The sequence below is a fragment of the Diorhabda carinulata genome, chromosome 6 (genome assembly GCF_026250575.1).
Source record: "Diorhabda carinulata isolate Delta chromosome 6, icDioCari1.1, whole genome shotgun sequence".
NCBI classification, from domain to species: Eukaryota; Metazoa; Arthropoda; class Insecta; order Coleoptera; family Chrysomelidae; genus Diorhabda; species Diorhabda carinulata.
In genome coordinates, this window is record NC_079465.1 from 16,760,498 (window position 1) to 16,783,924 (window position 23,427).

The 23,427-nt window shown below is 32.7% G+C and overlaps 1 protein-coding gene across 3 annotated transcripts; it reads left to right on the forward strand.

The window, feature by feature from the left end:
- The first annotated feature begins 280 nt into the window (after window positions 1-280).
- Window positions 281-22,327, forward strand: LOC130895719 (uncharacterized). 3 transcript variants are annotated; one of them, XM_057803221.1, is made up of 9 exons: window positions 281-400; window positions 3,594-3,715; window positions 3,796-3,957; window positions 5,338-5,418; window positions 9,272-9,428; window positions 13,552-13,791; window positions 17,915-18,173; window positions 20,304-20,572; window positions 20,629-22,327. In XM_057803221.1, exons 3-9 carry the CDS (start codon window positions 3,889-3,891, stop codon window positions 22,248-22,250), a joined length of 2,697 nt encoding a protein of 898 aa, XP_057659204.1. In that variant the 5' UTR covers window positions 281-400; window positions 3,594-3,715; window positions 3,796-3,888; the 3' UTR covers window positions 22,251-22,327. The 3 variants fall into 3 exon arrangements, with proteins under 3 accessions (XP_057659204.1, XP_057659201.1, XP_057659203.1); XM_057803218.1 differs by lacking the exon at window positions 281-400 and adding an exon at window positions 3,418-3,540; XM_057803220.1 differs by lacking the exons at window positions 281-400; window positions 5,338-5,418 and adding an exon at window positions 3,418-3,540.
- The last annotated feature ends 1,100 nt before the right edge of the window (window positions 22,328-23,427 follow it).

Consider the following 23,427-nt stretch of genomic DNA (forward strand, 5'->3'; position numbering starts at 1 on the left):
ATATATATATATATATATATATATATATATATATATATATATATATATATATATAATACATACGTGGGGCATAAGTACTAATGTTGGTTTTTGAGAAAATTCAGTTACTTATGTTATTGTGATGAAACCTACTTTTAAGGCCGGTTAATATGATAAAACACAAAATGTTTTGATCAAACTGATTGAACTGTTTACAAAATATGATATAAAATTTAACGTTAGGAATTTGTTTAATTTACTTATCGAAATTTTGTTAGGGGCAGCCATCATGCAGTGGAGACTTGCCAGACGACGTCCAATATTAATCTATAACATATTTTGACTTTGGGAAAAATTGCATGCAATTTCTTGCACCATGTTAAGCTGCCTTTAAGAAAAGTTCAAAATTTTGATAAAGAAGGTAAATATAGAATATATACGGAGTGCAACAGCCAAATACAATATATTCATCAATAATAAATAAGGGCGTGTTGAAAAAAACACTTAAACATGCCGATTAGTTTTTTTTAATGTGCATTTTTCGGAGAATATTACAGCATATGTCATTTGACAGTGGCCGGTACCAACTTTCCTATTAAAAAAAGTAAATTATTTTATTGCACAAATTTTCAACATTACACTAAAAACCTAATAAGTAATACTTAATATTTCCTTATAATGTAAAAAAAACATTGATATTATTGTAAGAGACGTTCGCCACGAAAAAGTCTAATGGCGTCAAATCAGGAGATCGTGCTGGCCATTCTATTGATCCGCACTTCCATAACAACCGATTTTGAAAAATTTGGTTGTGGGTTTGATGGATCAGGATAGTTTATAAAAGTTGGCCCGACATTATTTTGGAGCAGTTCTAAATATTAAAGTTGCCGTCAATGAAAACTATATAATTTCACTCTCAAACATTCAGTTTTTAAGGATATTGCGTATCTTCTTTTCTCATCCTGTGAGGATTCTCATTAGAGCAATAGTGGCAATTTTGACGATTAACATGACTGTGAAGTGTACGAGAAATGTGCTCTCATCAGAAAATTATCTTCAAATTGTATCACATTGTCATCATTTCTTGGAAGGAATTGGAAGGAAACAAGCCTCTTGGTTGAAGAATATTAGAGAATGGACTGGGATAAGAGAAGCAGGACAGTTATTTAGACTAGCTCAAGATAGAGAGAGTTTTGCCATGCGTTAATATGAAATTGAATAAAACAAAACTAAAAGTATGATAATGGCAGAAGGAAGATGAAGTAGATAAAATTCAAATAGAGGAAAAATCAATTGAACAAGTAAAAAGATATAAATATCTATGCGCAATAGTAGAAAATAATGAGAGACTAGAGCAGGAATTATATAAAAAATAGGAAAAGTGAGTAAATTATTTAATACTATGGAAGCATCATTTTTTGGAAAAAAAAGAAGTGCTATGAAACATGTAAAAAGAAATTATGAAAAAAGTACTGAGGATTACTATATGCTTTACAGTTGTCAATCAATCTACATCGAATCAAAATTAAATAGACCGTATAAATGGAACTAAGATTCCTTAGGAAAATCGAAAATAAACAAAAAAAGGTGAAAAGAGAAATAAGAAAATACTAGAAATGAAAACAAAGGGAAAGAAAATTATGCGAAAATATGGAGCCAAAGAGAACAGGGAAAAACAATAATCAAAAAGTATTGTAGTTCTTGTTTTCACTAGAGCGAATCGAAAATCCCCACGTTAGACCATATACGTAAGACTTCTATATGGACAGTTTCTATAAGTGGAAGCTGTTCCGACTAAGGGAGACAGAATGGCAACGATTTCTCTATCCTCCGAGATTTCAGTTCGGTTCTGCGCATTCTCAAGCATGCGCAGTATAAATAAAGTGTCTCGAACGAGAGAGAAAATTAATATCGTCGGCACTGTAATGTAGGGACGTTTTTTCCCATACCAACTGTCCATATAGGTGTATCACATATAATGAAACCTTGTTAATTGGGATCTGAAGGGACCAAGACATATGTACCAATTATTAAGGATTTTCAATGATCCAGTTTTCCAATTAAGCAGGTTTAAAATTGTAGTTGTCTCATTTACAAAGGCCCACACTTACAGAGGTCTAAATGTGCCGTTATTTATGTTTAATGTAGGTATGAATGTACATTCATAATGTATTGCGTCGAAAAAAAAAAACAATACGGTAATTATATTTTCGATGGCCGAAAATATGTTTTTAAAAAAATTTATTACACTCAAAATTACAATAATGTTATAGAGTTGAATGAACTAAAAACATTTAACAAGCGAGTTAACTATAAAATGTTGATTTCTGGGTTTTTATCATCTTCTATAGATTTAAGAACATCCTGAACAACTTCCTTCTTGTAGTAAACCGTTGTTGTTGATAATATCCTGATTCATGGGCTGCAATTTACTTGTGGTATTGGCGGGTAAGTACAATAAGTACAATAAGCCCGCTTCATCGGCGTTGAATACATCATCGGGAGACTAATCGTGTAATAAAGCTGGAAGGTTTTTAATCCACTCATTATATTCGTTATTGCTCTTGCTACAAACATTTTTTAATGCGATATCGTTTCTTTTCTTAAACCACCATTACTGTCAGAAAAATTATCAATAAGGAGCTTACTTGCAAATTCTTGAGCTTTTTCTTTAATCATTGGTCCGCTTATTGGAATGTTATTATTCCGTACCCGCTTTTTCCAAGTACAGAAACACTTTTCAACTTCAGGGTACTCTGCTGCTGGTATTCGTTTTTTATCAATACACTGAGACCGAATTTTCTCGTTATTAATAATTCTACCCAGGGTTGACTTTGGTATATTATTCTCCCTACACAGTTCATCGCGCAACTTTCCACAATGATAATCTGATAAAAGTTGTAATTTTTCAGATACTGATAACGTTTTATATTTACGTTTGGACATTTTGTACACTTTTATTCCCTAATTCTTAGGTCAAACCTGATTAATTTGTCTCACTTATACAGATAATTGAACTACAGAGTCTTAATTATAGAGGTAAACATCGAAAAAGTCTTACAAGGTTCAAAAAGTTCCATTAACAGAGGTAATTTAACGAAAAAGAACCAAGATCTCATTGCAACTCTCATAATAGAGGTTTCTCACGTATCCAGGTTTCACTTAACCAGGTTTCACTGAATATACGTTAGACATATTTAATTTTTTGTAACTTTCCTCTGGCTGGTGAGAAAAGAAAGGTTGGCAGTGCATGTTCTAAGCCACTTAAGTTAATTTTTCACCTTGGCGATTTTCATCCATACGCCAAAATCATTTTTTTGTTACTTGAAATTTTCAAAGTATATTTAAATATGAAAAAACTGGCGGTTGCACAAACTAGTCAAATTACATCTTTCATGGAAATATGTCGTCATTGTATCACTCATATTTTCATTACTACATCTGCCAATATGATATTCGATAAATGTCATACAAAGTGACACTCCATCATCATGTTAGTAATTAAATAAAATTTTAGTAAAATGTTATTAAATCTCACCAAAAATTTAGATGTACATAGAGGTACGTTATTTCCATTACATTAGAGATGTAACTTAACTGAAATATTTACTCAGTTTCAGTTATAAGAAATACAAGTAAGTATCTAGAAGCAGAACCAAAAGCACCAGAAGTCAAAACAGCAAGTGTACCAGGTCCCAAAGGCAAAGAACTATTTTCTAAATTGAAATTATTCCAAGTAAGAAATAGTTCTACAATTTTCTGTTAATAACAATAAAAGTTAAACGTCAATTGAATACAAGGAAAATATTTTTTTAGAATGTTGAAGATATTGAATTGTTTACAAATTATTCTAAATCAAAAGGCAATTACCTAGTAGATGCAGATGGAAATACTTTTCTAGATGTTAATATGCAAGGATCTCGGTTGCCTCTAGGATATAACTACAAAGAATTGGAGAAGGTTTTACCAGATTGTTTGGTGAGTCAATTTCAACTAATTTCAACTCAAGGCGCAAGTTTTTTATTATTGGTAAAGTAAAACCGACACCAAAAATAGACGAGTTTCATCGTAATGGAAGCAGAGTACGCATTGGGAAAGAAATTTACCAAAAGGAGCGGTTCTCTTTCTAGTAAACATCCCCAATAGATACCAGAAGCACAGAACCGGCGATAGTGACACATAGACATCAGAAAGCCAAGGTATGATATTTAAGTACTACCCAGTAGACAAAACGATGAAGGCAAGAGAATGAGTAGCAAGATTCATCGGAAGACGACCAAGTTGGCACCGAAATCCAAGTTCCACATCACCAGGACCATTCTTAACCTCATCATGCTGTATGTATTAACCCTATGGATATATATCTTAGCAAATTATCAGCTTCAGGAAAGTAATGAACGCTCCTTGGTTCATCGAAACTGAGCAGATTTACTGAGAGTTGACTAAAATAATATAGTAGATATCATGGAAGGACCTATCCGAAGAAAATTGTAGGAGCTATGCACTCACAGCAATATCCAACTGAGAAAGCTGGCAGACTAAACCAGCGAATAATACGTCAGACATCCAAGGGCAACCACGGAAAGCAATGAAGACAAGAAGAGACATCTTTAGATGGATCCAACCTTTACTTTTTTTTTTCGTTATAAGTCGACTAATAATCTGCAGAAATAGACACGAAGCGAATGCAAAAACCAAGAAAAGGGGGATTACTTTGAAGAACAGAAGAGGATAACCATACACTTCCACTAAGCCCGTAGGAAGTAGATGAGAGGCTTGACGACTCTAACAAAAGATATAGGGGGTGGATGGAATTATGGAGCAAGCACTCCTCTAAAGTGAAATGAACAATAAAATAATCTTAATCTGTAGGTCCTAAAGTTCATCCCTAAAACAAAACGAACCCTTTTTTCATAGAACTAAATCCTTATAGGCGCTTTAAGAAAAAAATTTTGTCTGAAATTGAATTATAGAATAATAGTGAAATGTTTCCCAATCTCTGCAGCAAACCAATTTAAACAATTGGCAAGACAAGTTACATGTATTTAGTTGCGGTGAAAGATTTTCAAATTTTGCCCGGCCTATTTCATGTAAGGTACTGTATCTGACAAAATAAGCAAAAAATTATCTCCAGGAACAGGCGTAGGAAGAAAAAATGTACCATTTAAAATTGATTCATCAATTGCACTATTGCCACATAATAGGTAATGCCAAAAAACAGGCAACTTTTTGCATCGATGTGCTCATTCCCAATATACTATTACTTTCTTAGAAAAAAGTTCTTTGGATTCTCAGAATGAAATCAAAATTATTGTTTCACCTATCACAGTGACTTGAATGAGAAAATTTCTTTTGCAGCCTGCCCTTTTAAACCCTATGAGTTTGTCTACATTTCCTGATTTATGCTACCCAGTAAAAATTGAAAATTTATTGAAGAAGGTAAGTATAATTAAATTAATAGTTATTTCCGTTCTCACCTCAGAAAAAGGATCATTGAATCAGGGAATGGAATCAAACTAAATTAGAACTAGGATGATCAAATTTATAAAAATGGATCATCATAACATCATCTGGATGAATCAAATTTTAAAATCTTTTACTGTTTTTTGGAACCTTCTCAAACTATCTCTTAGAGATGTTTAAGCCATGCTTAAGTGATCTTTCTAAGGAAATACTTCCAACAAATATGATGCAGGATCATTCGTCCAAATTAATTTTCATTATTATTTTTGTTTGTTGGCTTAGTTGTTTCCGTTGTTTGATTTAACTTTTTTCCTTGAAAGATATCTTCTTGGTGATGAAGTGATCTTTCTAAGGAAATACTTCCAACAAATATGATGCAGATGAAAGATTGAAAGATATCTTCTTGGTAATCTGCTTTGCTTTTTCTATATCTTTATTTTTTGTCTATGGAGCATATTTTTCCCTCGGAGCTTTTTTGTAATGGCTCTCCGTTAGCATTGTTATTTTTTGGCTTCTTTTTGAACTCGTTCAATATACTTTTTATTAGCTTTTGGTAGAGGACGAATTTAATCAATAGAAACATGCTTCAATTCAATAGTTCCAATAAATTTTCACCCGTTGCAAAATGTGATTTACTCAAAATATTTCTATTTACTGATCGCCGAGGCTTTCAAGCCTTTCACCACATTAGTTATTGTTTCAAATTTTTTTATTAGCAAAGCTGCTACTTCAAACTGGATTACCTTTTGATTAGCTTCAAGAGAGTGTGATTGAAATTTATTCTAGGTTTTTTGAACGTCAATCTAGCGAAAGTATGCATTCCTTATTTTGGGTTTGATGCAACAAATATATTAGGATGTATCAAGTGTTCTTCATTATGTAATCTCTTGGATTTCACAATGCTACTAGACAAACATTATTCCCATTATTATTATTATTATGCTGCTCGCTCATATTTTCATTATATATATATTGCGACAATATACTAGTGCTGTAATAGTGCCTCAAGACTTTTTTACCTTCTTGAAAAACCTGATTCATCGACGTTGTACATATGAGAAGCGTCAATTTCATTTTCGTCAACAATATTTTTAAAAACAATAAATTCGAGGACATTTTATATATAGGCTTATAAGCAGATCATTCAGGTCCATAGCTTTGTAATTCCTATCAACTTTTTCTGGTCTCTTGCTTTTTCTCTCTAGCTCCGGATGTTTCTCTGTCTAAGGTCTTCTTCCATCGCTTCCCTCCACCGTTTTTTTGAACTACCTCCTTTCCTCTTGCCCTCTGGTATCTTCCATGAAACTCATTTCGAGAGTTTCGTTATTCGTTCTCTCCTAGATATCCAATTTCTGTTTAGTTTTATTCGTCATTATCAAAGTTTCACAGGCGTAAGTCAGGATGGATCTCAACATTGTCTTATAAATTTGAACTTTCGCAGGTCTGGGTATCACTTTACATGTTAATATTCTTCTAAGGCTGCCTGAACAGCTGTTACTTTTGGCAATTTTTAATTCGATTTCCTTTTCTTCTTTACATTTATCATCTAGAAGTACACCCAAATACATGAAATATTCTACTTACTCGAATTCTATTAACGTCCCATCATGTTTATGTACTTTGAAATTGTTTTTTGTCCCGCTTTCATATTTATTCTTTATTTCCATAAACTTTGTTTTGTCATTATTGAAGTTGCTGCTGATAGTAGTTGTATCGTGGTTTCTTCATCGACGTTGTGAATATGAGAAGCGTCAATTCCATTTTCATCAACAATTTATTCAAGAACAAGAAATTCAAGAACATTGGACTCGTTAAATACTTTGCAACGTGCAATCGAAATGTTTTTTGGTAGGTGAATGAGGTTGTTGTGTCTTAACATGAAAACATAGTACAACAGCAGCTTTTTTCTCTTTATTCAATTCGCGATAAGTGGATTGGGTTACAGGCAAGTTTTCGTACGTCTTTAATATTAGGTCCACAGACACCAAATCGTGCTCTATCTCTTTGGAAAGAGACTCATCTTTGAATTGGTAAATTAACCTCTCAATTTCGGTTTCGGAATTTAAACTAATATTTCCACCAGCATACTATCTTTTTTCATGTTCTCTTCGGCGGGTTTTCAATTCTGTTATGGTTGTCTTATTATTGAGAAGGTGCAGGCTATGTAGCTAACAATTAGCCGCACAGTCGATTTAAAAATCAAGTTGATTAGCTTTGGTTTAAATCATGTACTTCCGAACATCCTTCGAAGAGGACTCTTTTGATTTCACTGATAACGACCTCGAGATTTTAGTTTGAAAAGAAGTTTTGATAAAAAATTGCACCAAGATATTCAGTATGATTTATTGGAACATATTCTTTCTCTGTTTTGATGACAGCTGAATTGTCCTTTTAGGATTCACGCCGGCCATATGTGTAAGTTAAGACCATATAAATATTTTTCATTTGATATGAATGTTTTTCAAAAAAAAACTCGATTTTCGTTGTACACGTTATGATATTTCCTTTTTTGTTTTTGGATATAATAACTTCGTTCAAGGTAGCTCTAAACAATTCGTTGATAACTAAGAAGAGCGTTTTTTTTCTACTTCCGATAGGCCATAAATAAAAGACAAGTTCATTTAAGAAACAAATTTATTATCAAAAGATTGGTACATGTACGTTTACTTTTCGACATAATCATCGAAAAGATTGAGACATTTGTCATATCTGTGGAGAAGCTTTTCAATACCCTCTTCAGAGTAGGTTGCCGCCAACGAATTCAAGTAGTCCTTGATGTTGGTTTGAAGATCCTCATTGGTTCGAAACTTCTGAAAAATCGTAGACAAAGCAGTAATGGTGACGGTTTTCTTTAACTATTCTGTCAACTCGTTGATACAGGTTATCTGAAACGACAGATTTGCGTCATTGGCCCCCTTCATCTTGCCATCTTTAAACTTTCGTCACCATTCACGCACAACACCATCATTCATGAAGTTTTCCCCATACACACAACTCATTCTCCGATGGATTTTTGCAGCAATATGGCCTTCAGCCTGTAGAAAACGAATCACACTTCGCAAATCACACTTGGTAGGAGCATCAATAATAATAATATAATAATAATACGGAGCGATGGGAGGTTGAAAAAAAAACGTATTAGGAGCTGTGTATTTTTAAGCCCCGGTATTCTTTTCTTTGGTCTTTGTTGTATACAGAATTTTTCATATAGATTGATATTCTTCTTTGTATTACTTCCGTTATTCTCAATAAAAATACAGCATTGAAAAAGTCTAAAAAGATTTTTTATTCTGTTCATTAATGTATGTTACCACAGTATCATTTACGTATTAATTGTTGTTTATTACACTCACCGGGATCCTATGCAGCTATTAGCAAGTTTTTTTGAAGATTATTTCTAATTAGAGATCTTACCTAACAATTCGTAGAATATTTACTGTATACGTTTCCTCCTCATGTTCATCTTAATACTAGTTGAGTTAGTCTAGAGTAGATTTCGATCATCTTAAGATATTTAACATTTAGCTCTCTGTTTCTCGAAGATATCCATTTTTCGTCAGTCACCATGCTTTGGTAAACCATTTTTCTGTAATGTTTCTAGTATTCTATTTGCTACCAAATGTAACATATTATTGTCGAAAATTCTTTAAAATCCTGAATGTACCTCATATTGTCCTGTGGTTTTCTTATCATTAATAGTGTTTATTGTATTTTTATCTTCCTCTGTCATTTTACTACGTCAATATTCAGCTTAAAAGGGAAGCGAGTTAATTTTAATGAAAATCTAAATTAAAAAAAACAAAGTCGGAATGATTAAATTGTATTGTAGATATCTCCAAAGATACCAAATGTCTGTATATGTCCTTGTGATTCTTCGGCCGTGGAACAAGGTATGAAGTCAATGATGATAAGTTACAAAAAATATGAGAGGGGCAAAATAGTTGACAAAAAAACTCTCAAGTCAGCTTTGTTAAATCAACCACCAGGTAGGAAGGATGTTATTTTTCTATTTACAATTATCTACCTCAAAAGTTTGCTGAAAAGCCATCACCCTCAATAAAATTAATTAGTTAATAACAACGAAAAACAAAACAATAAAATTAAATGAAAAAGTTATAAACTAAACGTGGATTCGAAGAAGAAATTGAATAAATTTTAACATGCATTCAATACAGCTCTGCGACGTTGCCAATAGTCAAAACCAAACTAAATATTTTATACATTTTTTGATCAGTTATGCGCTCGGAACTTTTTGATAATTTTTATCTTATACTTAGAATAGATACCCTTCATGGATGTAGTTTATAATTTGTACTTGTGAAAGATATTTGCGGGAGATTCTTGAATAATGTAGGCTTGATATTTCACAAGTATTAACGTGGGAATTCACGATAACGGCTGTAGTCTATTCTTATGAATGAGAGAGTACTTAAATAATAAAGTATTCGTGATTTATAGACGTATCACTTATTTTAGTAAACAAGTTAAATGATTACAACTAACTTTTGAACAGCTTAAAGTAAACTTTTTCATTTTCCACAAGATTTTCCTAGTAGAAAATTTTCCCTCCTCTGGGATAGATAGAAAAGTGAAAAATATTTGGTGTTTGCTCGGTAAAAAAATACACATTTTTCACGAATTTGCCGCAACTATTGGCAACAATATATTGAAATTTTATAGGAATACTCTTAGAAAGCTGATACATCCAATGAAATTTTTTACTGTTCAGACCCCAACATGGGCGGATTTAGGTGAAAATTTTTGGAGGTGCCACCTATCCTACAGTATGAGTCACTGTATGCTCAAATTCAAACACAAAAATCCTATTTAAATGGTCTGTTTTAATGCCTATCCTAAGTAGGCCCTAGCTGTTTCATTTATTGTAACAAAAATAAAATAATATACTCTTTCTTTTCAATTATTTGCCTTCAGATACTTGCGCAAGAACATTTTCAGAGGGAGCTTTATAATTAAACCATTTAGACATGCTAAATTTATGTGTGTTACTTTCGGAATGCTTATCTAATTTTGATGCTATTTTCCTCCAATTGTTCATTTCCTTTTTAGTATATGTATCCTCTTTCCCGCTTGTTTTAGAAGAGAACATTCTACATGGAAAGCAAAAAAACGACGTCTTTACTTATACTATATTCTAACCATTCGTAGCTGTTATAATATTTGCTACTGAAAAAACGAGGTTTATCAGAAAAGTCTCTTACCGGAAACTGAGCCAAAATAAGCCTACATGGGCCGGAAGCAAGATTTCCCAAACCATTTTCTTCAACAGGCGTAGGCCTATCCGTATCAAGCTGAAGCTCACCTGTGTTTTGAGGTTGAACGTTGACTTGTCAACGGAACTTGAACAGGCACTTGAAAGATGTTGTACTTTCTTTATCTCATTTAGTTTTGAAAAGAACGATCGTATATCACAGCCACTGCACACACTGCACGAACTAATAACCAAACGGTATATTGGCAACTAAGTACTGAGCAACGATGGCATCATATAAAGGGACGGCAGGGTGAGAGAGAGCGTGGGAGCGTCTCGCATTCGCCGGAAACCGTGCAGTGTAACTGACCGGAAACGTCGTCGCGTCGCACACATATACACGCGCGCGCATTGTGTTCAAAATATAGTTTAATTTTCTTTCAATATTGTTGTTTCGATTACGTGACTTGCCAACTTACGTCTTACTTGTTAAAAAAATTTATTGTCCTCCCCTGATCCAAAACAAAAACATTATTACAAAAATATGATAGAAATTTGAAAAAAAAATCTTGAAAAATCAGGGGGTGGCAGGCACCCCCGCAAATCCACCCATGAACCCCAAATATTTTTCTGTTTTTTATTTATCCTAGAGATGGGATAACCTTTTATTGAAACACACTGTTTAGGTATAAGGGCTTAGACTTAAACTTTTAGAGAGTGTTACGTTAATAATTAATAAAAAACTCACCAGTGTACGCTACTTATTACAAATCAGAATGAGAAGATGAACTGTCGCAACCAATTTTTACAATGATTGGTTCGATCATTTCATCAGTCCAACTTACACATTTCCTATTCATCTTTAAATGTGTGATTTACTGCGTTTTCAGGCTTTACATTATTTATCGTCTACAAAACAGCCGTTTAACATAAAATTTTAACAGAATTCTATTTCTGAAAACATCTCTCTGTGCCCATACCAGTTCAATCAAGTTTACCTACTTCGCAAGGATGTGGTGGTGATCTAACCACCGTTATTTCACGATTTTCAGCAATTGCATCAATTCTATATTCTTTGAGTTTCTCTTTATGGAAACAACACAAAGAATAAAGTTTTTATCTCATAAAACAGGAATAGAATTTTGATATTCTTTGAGTTTAGCAAATTCTGTAAACCTTTTTTTGGAACCACTTGGTCGTGGGCAATTGTTTTTAAAGTTTCAAGTGATAACTTGCATTAACCATTACTATTACACAGATCTAAGGAATAGGATCAATATAATTTGTTCTAGGTTCGAACTATTCTTTTAAGACATCGGCATTATTGGGCTCATGAGTAGTATGAGTAGATTCAAAAGTCAATAAACCAAAACCTTATGAACTGTCGATGTGAACTATTATTAGTTAGCGCTCCTTTCCCTGTAACGAATTTAAACCAATAGATAAATTATTATAAAAAGCCTATCTTTGACATGCTTCATCTTGCCAAAATTAATTTGATGTACCTATGTCCCTCGTCGATCTAAGTTTCATGTAAATGTAATATATGTCTTATTTGGTTTCTCTTTTCTTTTATAGTGCTTAGGTAAACTCTTCTTCATACTACAATGATGTTTCCTTTACAATTTTTTCCATTGAAAACCTATTTCTATGAAAAATTTTCTATAGTTTGCTTCTACACCTTCCATAGTAATTTTTGTCATCTCGAACCATAAAAAGAAGTTTTTCTACTGTCGGAAATCCTCTTCTAAAAAAGAGCACATGTATTTTCCTGCGTAGTCTTTTTTTCAAATTATTTTCTACTTGAAATTTTGATTAACCCTGAGCTTTACGTTCTGTTTGAAACTCGTCACATTCCTCATCTTCAATTAATCTGTAAATGGTCGATTTCCCGACATCTAGAGTCTTACTAACCACTTCTAGCGTGTCATCAAAACTTTTACATAAAAGTTTGTCTGCGGATGATTCAAAGCAATCAAATATTAATGTTTCTTGATTAACACACAATGCAGAATAGACTGCACATTGTATCTTGCAAGCTGCAGCTAAACTAAACTGTTGAGGATATACAACTTGGACCTGCTTATTAAATGAAAAAAAAATTGTTGGAGAGTGATTTTAGGAATTAAAATTTCTTTTATTGGAAATTAGGTTCTTACTGGAAAAATCTTATGATACAGCTTTGTAATTTATACACAGAGCTTTTGGTCTGTTCAAACCTATTTCTAATATTCTGTACAGCTTATAGGTTATATAAGAGATTGTATTAGCTCAGGTACATTTATGAACATTTTAGAAAATATTTAGATTATTCTGCAAAAATATTTAAAATGACCGTACTAAGCTTTGCATTAGAAATTAGATTTCATTCTTGGGTGGTATCAATTGTTTATCTACCATGGAACACGCGGCATACCAGTGAAATACGCAGATGTTATCTTGTGGATCAAAGCATATTTCCTATACAAGAAACACGTCGTTCTCTACATTTTATTAATAATTCTTTGAATAAATTTCCTATTAACAAAATTATCTTATAAAATGTTCACACTAAAATTTGACCACGAATGTTTTCGTGACCCCCACTTAGTTTTTATTCTTCAGCCAAGTTGTTCAAGGGTCCGTTACATTAAAGATAATACACCCTATTATTATTAGCAGTACTTTTGAAAGTTTGATACCTCTTAATAATTGTATTATGCATCTTCTTCTTCGACATACGATCATTCGGTCTTACTCATATTAATTTCAAATTTCAAATTCTCATTTTCAATAAACTGATTGTTGGCTGGAATTGAGTGAAAATATCATATTTTCTAAAGACAGTTTTAGTATACAGTACAACTTTGTACATCACCGTTGTAATATAAAAAGTTAAGTATGTTTTAGTTATTTTTTAGGTTCACCGCCGATTTCAATTTTATCATTTACAAATTCTCTCCACGGATCTACATTGGGCGCTTTGAATGTAACTCATTTCAATCCTTGGTTGAAGCTTGATGTACCCAGTTTTGATTGGCCAATAGCTGTTTATCCGGAGTATAGATACCCTCTGATGGAAAATGTTGGATATAATGATTACCAGGATAGCAAAGCTCTAACTATGGTAGAGGATCTTATTGTCAAATGGGATAAAAAAGGTGAGGGTCTATTTTAGAGATAATTATGATAAATCTATTTTGAATAGTCAAATTTTTTATTGAATGAGATGATTGAGAAGAATCAGTGTGTGATGTTGCTAAATATATATCTCTTTAGAGTTTTTCAAAGCTTTTTTCATGCAAGGCTCAGTAGCCATCTTCTTACACCTGAAGCTCGTTTACTAGTGCACTTCATTTCTGCCTAACCAAAGCCATTTGTTTTAAGTTTCTCACCCCCTTCTTTCCAAATCCATTTCTATCTTATCTAACCATCTCAATCTCCATCTTTGTTTGCTTTGTACGGTTTTAAAAGAAATAATAACACCAAAGAATATAATCATGAAAAAGCGCTATACATAAAAAACAAAGTTGAAAAACGTTATAAAAAGCTAGCCAGGGATTTATTAAAATTTTCTTTTAAGTTGTTGGTTGTGGCGGGTGATAGGAAAGAAAAACTTTCGAACTCGAGACTGATGTTTTGAACTCTTTGTATTGAGAGATCGATAACTAATTGTTTTTTTGGATAATCTTATACTTTCACGGTCCCCTCGTTTTTTGGCTCGAGAAAATCGAAAATTCATCCGATTTCGATAAAGTTTTTTAAAAATCTTCGTTTTTTACGGCGAATTTATGAAAAAAAAAATGGCAAATATCTCACTTGATGATTTTATATGGTTTTATGACTTTACATTCTCTTTAACAGTCAACCCTAGTAGGATATCATTTTTTAATGGTGAAAGTTTTCAATTTTTCAAAGTTAACTTTTAATATTGTACACTTGATTCCAATAAGTGATTTTAAGAATGTTTTTGTTCATACTTCAATGAGTACTAAAAAAGGTACAAATAATTATATGTGAGAAAAGGTCAATTTTAAGAGAAATTGTTATTATTTTTAATTGTAAAAAAATGATAAATCAACATTTTTGTATAAATGTTTTTTCAATTTTTTCGTTTTTTTGTAGATTATGAAAAAAGATATAACAACTTCATTTGATTATTTGGAAAATAGTTATCAACAATTCTACGTGAATGAGTGCATTTTCATGAACATTTAAAACCCTGAAACCAATATAACATCCAATATTTAAAAAAAAAATAATCGAAATCGGATGATTTTTCGATTTTCTAGAGCTAAAAAACGAGGGGGCCGCGACAATGACCGTTTTTTGAACTTGTGAGTGGCTATAAAGCAGAAATGACTACTGCGCCACAATAATGTTGGCGTAACAAATCGATGGACATGTTACTAATATATTATACTTGTATATTATAAATTTTTTAAATGAATGCAACTTGTGCAATCCAAATTTTGCATGTTCCCTTAATCCGGGTGAAATCGCTAGTGAGAATTTATCTCACGGTGTCTTATCGAAATAACTTTACCGTAAGTTAATGTATTTGAACATTTTGTGATATAGTTTACATACTAATTAAATTCTTCAATCCAAATGTGTAAATTGTTTATATAAATTTGAAAAATTACAAAATACAAAAATTAATCTTTTTTACAAAAAGTAATAAATGTGTAAACAAAAATTTGTTAGAAAAATCTTGTTAATCAATATCATCACATTTTACGCAACTGTATACAGTGTGGAATGGAAAAATGGATGTTTGCAATTACTACACACTTTTTTAGTTTTTTTTGTTTTTCTTTCTGGGACAAAAAGCACAAAATTTATCTCCCACCTGACTGATATTTGTTTCTGCAATATTCTTGCAATTCTTTTCATGGCAGTACGATCTTGGGGTTTTATATTTTGGACAGACATATCTGGTAATAAGGTGAGGTTTCATCAAACTCAGTGTCAGGTTCTTCAAAATAAAACCTTTCCATCAAAATGTCAGTATTTATATAATGATCTGGCTGTTGATGACACCTGTATTCATCATTCCGAAAAATATGGTCAATGACCAATTGCAAAACCCCTAGCCACTGAATAGGAGACTTTCATTTCATCCACAACACCAAGCTGTAAAATGTTATTATTTCGGGTTAAGTTAGGTTAGGTTATTATTTCGGGTTTGGATACAGCCGGTGCTCTCATCTATATTGTCAATATTATGTAAGTACCTGAATATTACGGTACCGTTTCGTTTTGTAGGAAACTAGTTTACATTCTTGTTTCTTGAGCCAACCACATTTGTTCGTTTTTCCAACATTTATTTGACTAAGGGTATCGTGAGGGTACGTAAAATAGTTATACATCATAATATTACGTCTATTATACAAAATATGATAAGTGAATCTCTGGACGCCCTCACTAGCACTATTATCTTTTTTGAAGGGTCCATCAGGCTGTCAATCAGCATAAACCTCCAAGTAACTATTGTAAAAAGGACGTGAATCAACAAGCTCATAAATTTTCAAACCGTATTTTGCCGGCTTACTTGGTATATATTGCCTAAATTTACAGCGTCCACGGAAAAGTTCAAACATTTCGTCGATGATTCCCCTACTCGATAGCTTTCTTTGCATCTTTCGTTGAATACTTGGAATATCTCTCTGATTGGGGCTAAATTATCCTGTCCCTTGTGGGTTTTTCTGTCATTGAGATTTTCAAATCGAAGAGCCCTCAGTAGTAAAAGGAATCGTTCACGTACCATATTTGCCCTAAAGCATTCTGGAGCAGTGCCTTCAGTAGCCCATAATTCCTTCATATTCAGTCGCTGAGCTTTTTCTAGGTAAGCCATGTAGAGCAGGGCTTCTTAAACTTTTGTCATTAATGACCCCATTTATGATTGCGAGTTTCTTGACGACCCCATACAAATATAAAAAAAAATTAAATTAATATTTTTCGATGATTTATTTATTAGGTAACAATATACATGTACATATGAAAATATATAGTTTTGAAATGTACGAAAATATAGAATTAAAAATTGCACAAAAAATTAAAATTGTTTTTATTATAGTTTCAAAAATAACTGAGCCAATTTAGTAATATCAGTTGTTTCGTCCAACTGAATTGAAAATTTTGTGCTAATTGATCCTTGTTAATATCAGAAATTCTAAACCAGACAGTGTCGTTCGATAAAGGAATTTTTCGAATATCATCGCCATATTTTCTTCCATGTAGTATTTATACCATTTTAATAGCAGCAGGTAACACAAGATCTTCTCCGGCTTTTTATTTTTAGCAATACAGTATGAAACTTCATATGACGCTAGTAAATATTTTTCATTAACGGTTATAAATTTTTGAAAGATTTTCTTTTCTTTATTTATCTTTCAAAATATTCTTTTGGTTTATTGACATATGAAACATGCTTTCAAGGGGACGAATGATAATGTTTTTCTTGGCAGTACTGACATTTTTTCGGGCAGAATTGCGATGCCAAACTGTTGTTTTGTCTCTTCTCATAAAGCAGTTTGAAGATATATCATTTTTAAATGACCTGAGATCATCTTCCGATTGCTCAGAAACCGAATCGTGATAAGAATCATCACTTTCAGTATCAGTCTCTGGATCATCCAATCTGTTTGCCTGGTCATTGAGATACTGTCTGTCGGGATGCTAGACTTTCCATGATAGCTGGACTAGAAAAATCACAAAAAAATTCGGAAAGAACATAATAATTTTATGAATAAGTCATAACAAATTTACTTACCAGAGAGCTTTCCCCAATGCTGCAAGAATTCTTCCTCTACTAGTCATAATTGAACTGAAATATGATTTAAGAACTTGGCTAATTGAATTCAAAATAAAAAGCAACGCGATAACTCACTATGAGAGAAATGCTCACAATCGGAGATACCTCAGAAATCACCTGCCAGTACACGCTCCAGATGAATACTGAATCTAAGCCAATGATAGCTCCGCGTTGCCTCCCCTCCCAAAAGCAGCTAGATTGACGATCATATTCCCTTCTTGCTAAGCAGCTATTTGGCACCAAAAAAAGTCTGCAGGTGAGAGAATTCTCCCGGGTTAAATTTGGAAGCTACTAATGTAAATCGTAGATTGTGTCCAATCCTCTACAACAAACATTTTTCACCCAATCTGCTCTCTTAAATCACTTAATTTTGAAAATAATGGAACTATTATTTAGAAGTTCATAGACCAAAATTGGTATAATGTAATTCAAACGTTGTTCTTTAGCTAGTTTTAATAATTTTTCAGGCATACCCGTAGCTGGAATCATCATTGAATCTATACAATGTGCCACTAACAACGTAGCTTCTGCGCATTTTTATCAAAAATTGGAAGAACTGTCTTATAAATATGGTTTATATTTCATGCTGGACGAAACTAAAACATGTTGTGGTATCACCGGTCGATTTTGGGCACACGAACATTTCTGTTTGAAGTGTCCACCAGACTTGGTCAGTTTTGGCGGAAAGGCTCAAATATCCGGATTTATGCATAGCGAGAATCTAAAGTAAGCTTATTTGAAACTGAATTGATTAGTAAATAAAAGAATCTACTAACAACATAAGCCAATATAAATTTTGTGCCTTAGTTATACATATACGAGTCGATAAATGTCAAACGGGTCCGTTCCTCCTTGTTCGTTTTGCGCATGCGCTGCGTCTCAGCGGGTACTTTTGAAATAGTATTTATTCATTGGCAGAATATTATTATGTAAAGTATTACATAAAGATATTTGAGTATATTACTATTTTTTTATTTCAAATTGTATGAATTGTTACAAAAAATAACTTTTCCTTAACTCAACTATTTTTCCAGACTATCATTAAAGTAGTATAGCCATTGAATGAAAATTTACATACAAATATATTCGAATACTAAATATTTTCACATAACTCAACATCAACCAAGAAAATAGATTTGGAAAATGTGTATTTATTAATTAGATATTGAATTTGTAATTGTATGTACATAGAAATCTGTAATACATGGAAAGGTACGTATAAAATTTGTTGTTGGATTTACTTAAGGAAAATAGAGCTCCTTCAAAAGCATGCACCCTAAAGAGAAAGAAGATGATAAGAATTGAACCTGGAAAATCTGATGCCAATGAGTCTTTCACGTTAAGTATTCCCAAAGAGAAGAAACATGATGAAAAAAATTGAAGAATATGACTGGACCATGGAAAATAAATCTGAGGACAATTTAGAATTAGATAAAGTCAATGATTTTCACAAGACTGATGACCGCAATAACGAGCCTCAAGCTCATCGCTCCCAGGATATTGTAGCCAGAAGAACTGAGGATGAATTGAAATTAGCTGGAATTAAAAATTCCGATTTTCTACTTGTAGCACCTTTAGGGAAAAAACAATACAAGCATTTTGTTGCATAAGTTTATTGACAAAGAAAAAAACTGGTATAATATAGAGTTTTTAAGACAAAAATAACAAAACAATTTTTGTTTTCCTAATATCGATGACACAGGTCTCATTCACACAAATTTTTACTTTCGAACTTGACTTGAGCGGATCCATCATGATTGTCCATGAAACTAGTTCCTAAGTTGTAAATATCTTGTTTCATTTCCCTAACAAATTGGAATAGAGATCGTTTTTTATTTTTAGACTTTTTGTTGTGGAGACTATGTATATCGTCATTTTATTTTATAAGATCTACCTTTTCGAGTCATGGACATTAGAATGTCATATTTCCGAGATAGTTGGAAATATGTCATTGTTCTTTTTCAAGTAGGAAACTACAACTAGATTGATCTAAGATTTCTTTAGCTGTGACAGTTTATAGTGAAGATATTTTAGAGTGGGAGAATCACAAACAGTGTAAAAAACCTAATATTATGGTACTTTTGTTGATAGAGCACCTTTCTTGTGACCTCTCCAGTCCTATACAACTCATGCAAAAATTTCTGCGACACTCCTCACTACAGTGTAGTATATATTTCTCATTTTACAAGACGATCTTTTCACAAGAATCACACTTAAATTAAGCAATATTAAGGTAAATTCAATAATCCTTATTCGATCTCAATGAAAGTAAAATAAAATTGTTTAGTTAGTCTGGAAAGTAAATAAATATAACTGCTAAGTCCACAAGGTCAATTTTAGTTAAACAACACATGTTGTAGCGAAAACTAGCACGTCTATAAGATGTTGAACCGAAACAAACATTAAAAAAAGTCAAATCAAATATTCAATACAGACAAAGACAACGCACGAAACGTAAACTTTTTATTGTATATTCGAATTTCTAGGCATCAAAAAAAAACTTTATCAAGTCTTTTAGTCGTGGTATTTTTACATCTTGTTACAAAATACGATTCATATACCGTTTTTCAGATTAACAAAGTTTGATAATAACGCACCTTTAGAATAACTGTATTTTCTTTGTATCAAATGTGTTTATTTTATACCTGTACACCTTCACGTAATATGGCGGCCTTACTGAAATGTTTAAACTACTTACAAAATTTTTGAATTGTCAATAATTGTTTTTCCTATAAAAATTGATATAATGAAAGTTGTATATAAACTATCCAAAACTATTTTTTTCTCAAACCATGCAAGTACCCTATTTACTATGTAACCAAGCGCCCCATCGTAATCACACAAAATTATTTTCAGTCCAAAAGCAAAAGACCGTCTTGTGAACCTGTCAGCTGGATCAGCAACAAAACTGTTTTTGTTCGAAGAAATAATCAAACAAATAGAACAACACAACTTATTGCACAACGTTAGAACAACCGGAGACGCTCTGTTGAGCGGATTAATAGATATGTCAAATAGATATGATGGATTGATTCATTCGATTCGAGGCTTAGGATTATATTTAGCATTTGATGTTCAATGTACAAATCTTAGAGACGATTTTGTTCAAAAACTTAGAAGAAGAGGTAAAAACATCCCTATATAATTATATTTTTCTATCTATGAATGTATTTTCTTGTAGGTATACTATGTGGCCAATGTGGAAATAGTGGAATCACATTGAGACCCGCCTTAATCTTCACAAAAACTCATGCTTGTATTCTCCTAGATAAATTAGAGCAATTATTAAAAGAAACAGAGTTGATTGAACCAAAAGATCCGACCACAGAAGTTCGGAAAGCAGCAAGATGCGTTAAGAAAAAGTTTATTTGCGAAAAAGCGAAAGAAAAAATATCAAAGGCCAAATGCCCAAAGGTATCGAAAAAAGAAACCTGTCCGGCAGAAAGAACCGAAAACGTTCCACCAAAGAAGTGTTTGAAGCCAAAAATATGTTCCCTGCCTAAGGATACTGATCTTAAATCAAAGCCTGGTGATTCAAATTGTTTGAAAGAAATAAAATATGTATCTAAATGTACTAAATCCAAAACTAAGTCTCTATGTCCTCAAGAAAATTTGGAAAGTAAAAGATGTAAAGCACGTTCAGATACACAATTAACATCATCTCGATCTGATACCAGAGGAAAAGAGTGTAATGATCAAAGAAAATCATCCAATAATGAATGTATGAAAGAATCGAAATCTTCTAACCACTTAAAACCAAGGAAAAAAATATGCGAAGGAAAAAGTAACATAAAAACCATAAAATGCGGAAAGAAACGTTCGAAAAATATGATAGAATCTGTAAAGAAGGAAGCTAAAACTTCTTGTAAAGAAAAACGAGAAGATAAAGCATCGACTTGTAACCAACATAAATCTGAATGTAACAAACAACAACGTGTCAAATCAAAAAAATCGATATGTGAAGGTAAACAAAACATCAGGAAGCTACAGTGTGGAAAAAAATGTTCAGAAGATGAGAATAAGATACCAAAAAGTTCAAAAGGAAAATGTACGAGGAAAGAGAATAAGTTAAAGGTACAAAAACTCAAATGTAACAAACAACAATCTGTCAAATCAAAAAAATCACTATGCGAAGGTAAACAGAACGTCAGTAAGCTGAAGAGTGAGGAAATATGTTCAGATGATGAGAAAAAGCTTCCAAAAAGATCAAAAACAAAATGTAAGAAAGGTGTGAATAAGTTAAACAGCAAGGAACAAAAACATGATTGCAGCAAAAAGCAATCTGAGTCTTGTATAACTAAACAAAAACCAGTGAGTGAAAGTAGAGAGAAAATAAATGAAGGAAAATGTATTAAAGAAAAATCTGAATGTAAAAAGAATCAGCGCAAAAGCTTGATATCAACAAAAAAGTCTGTGTGTAAGGAGGAAAAAAATATTAAAACGTTTGACTGCAACGATAGTTTAAAAAAAGCCAAAGATCACCCGAAAAAACGGGAAGAAATACCAAAAAAATCGATATGTGAAGGTAAACAAAAAATTAAAAATATTGACTGTAGCAAAACAAAAATTGAATGTGAAAATGAATCGAAGTCAGAACCCAAACGCTGTGCAAAATTATCACCAGTTGTTCCGAAAACGTCCTCTGAACCATCAACAAGCTCAAAGAAAACGAAGAAATTGGAAAAAACTTCCAGTTGGATGGAGCAGAATAAGAAATGTAAGAAAGTTATAAAGAAAAGAAAAAAATGCGATCCACCTAAACGAAAATTTTCAACGTGCGCAAGTTGCCCCAATTTGACATGAATCTGAAAGGCAAGGTCGCTGTAAATTTTTAACGTGAAGTTCTACTGTACATTTTTCAATAAATTCCGTTTTTTCTCTTTTCGATATATTTATTTCGAGAACAGGGGCACAACTATTGTTATCTCGTTAACGATTTTGTTGTAATGAAAGATTTGATTTCAATTAATTATACGATGGTAACCTTTTTTTAACCCCATCTATTATACAATCTGTCCTGGTAAAGTATGTGCTAAGATTGTTAAAAAAAATATTTTTACTATTTGGCCACGACAGAGCAAAACAAGAAGTACCGGTTCGATAGAGTACCTCGGATTGACGGTAACAAGTAAAAAGGACGAAATTGAATAAATCGACAAAAGATTGGCAAGAGGCAATAAAACAGTTGGTGTTGCTGACCAGATAAAAGAAAGCAGGTAGGTGAAAGAAGCCTTAACAAGTGGAGAATGTACAAAAAGAAGAAGAGAGCTTACACATAGAAAATGGCTAGTTGCATTTGAGGAAGACTTGCAGAAGTTAGGGATATCGAACTGGCGCAATGCAGTAACACAACAAGTTAGAGAGAAGCAGTAGAGAGATTTCTTTCATAGGAAATCATCAGCCCTACATCGAATTATTTCTAAAGCGGGTAAGAATTATTCATCCCTCAACCTCGCGTCACCAGAATCTGATTTGAAGTTGATAATAATAAGCTGGAACAATGGTCACAAGAGGCACTACAAAGTTGACCTCAAGGCGCAAGGCGCATGCCGACAAAGAAGCTTCAAACAGACGACTGACTAGAAGAAATCTTTTTCCAGAGATCGAAGGATTCATGATGGTTATCCAGGATCAAGTTATCAATACCAATAACTAAAATAAAAATGTTATTAAGTTGGAAAGATGCAGTAGAGAGACTTCGTTCATAGGAAACCAGAAACATCAGCCCTACATCGGATTATATCCAAAGCAGATTAGGATTATTCATTCCTCAACCTCGTGTCGCCAACATCTGATTTGAAGATAATAATAATAAGCTGGAACAATGGTCATAAGATAGACATCATCATGACCTCAACCAGCTGCATATCGACAAAGAAGCTTCAAACAGATGGTTTACTGAAGAAAAATGTTATTAAGGATCCGAACACTCTACACCGGCATAATCAAGCGAGTAACATCATCAGTAGTGATAATAGGT

What these genes read in the sequence shown, in the direction of transcription:
- LOC130895719 (XM_057803218.1), top strand. Translation starts at nt 3,501, where the DNA reads ATGTTATTAAATCTCACCAAAAATTTAGATGTACATAGAG. An exon ending in TTGAAAATTTATTGAAGAAG is followed by an intron (nt 5,419 to 9,271) that starts GTAAGTATAATT and finishes ATTGTATTGTAG; the next exon opens with ATATCTCCAAAGATACCAAA. An exon ending in TCAAAAACTTAGAAGAAGAG is followed by an intron (nt 20,573 to 20,628) that starts GTAAAAACATCC and finishes ATTTTCTTGTAG; the next exon opens with GTATACTATGTGGCCAATGT.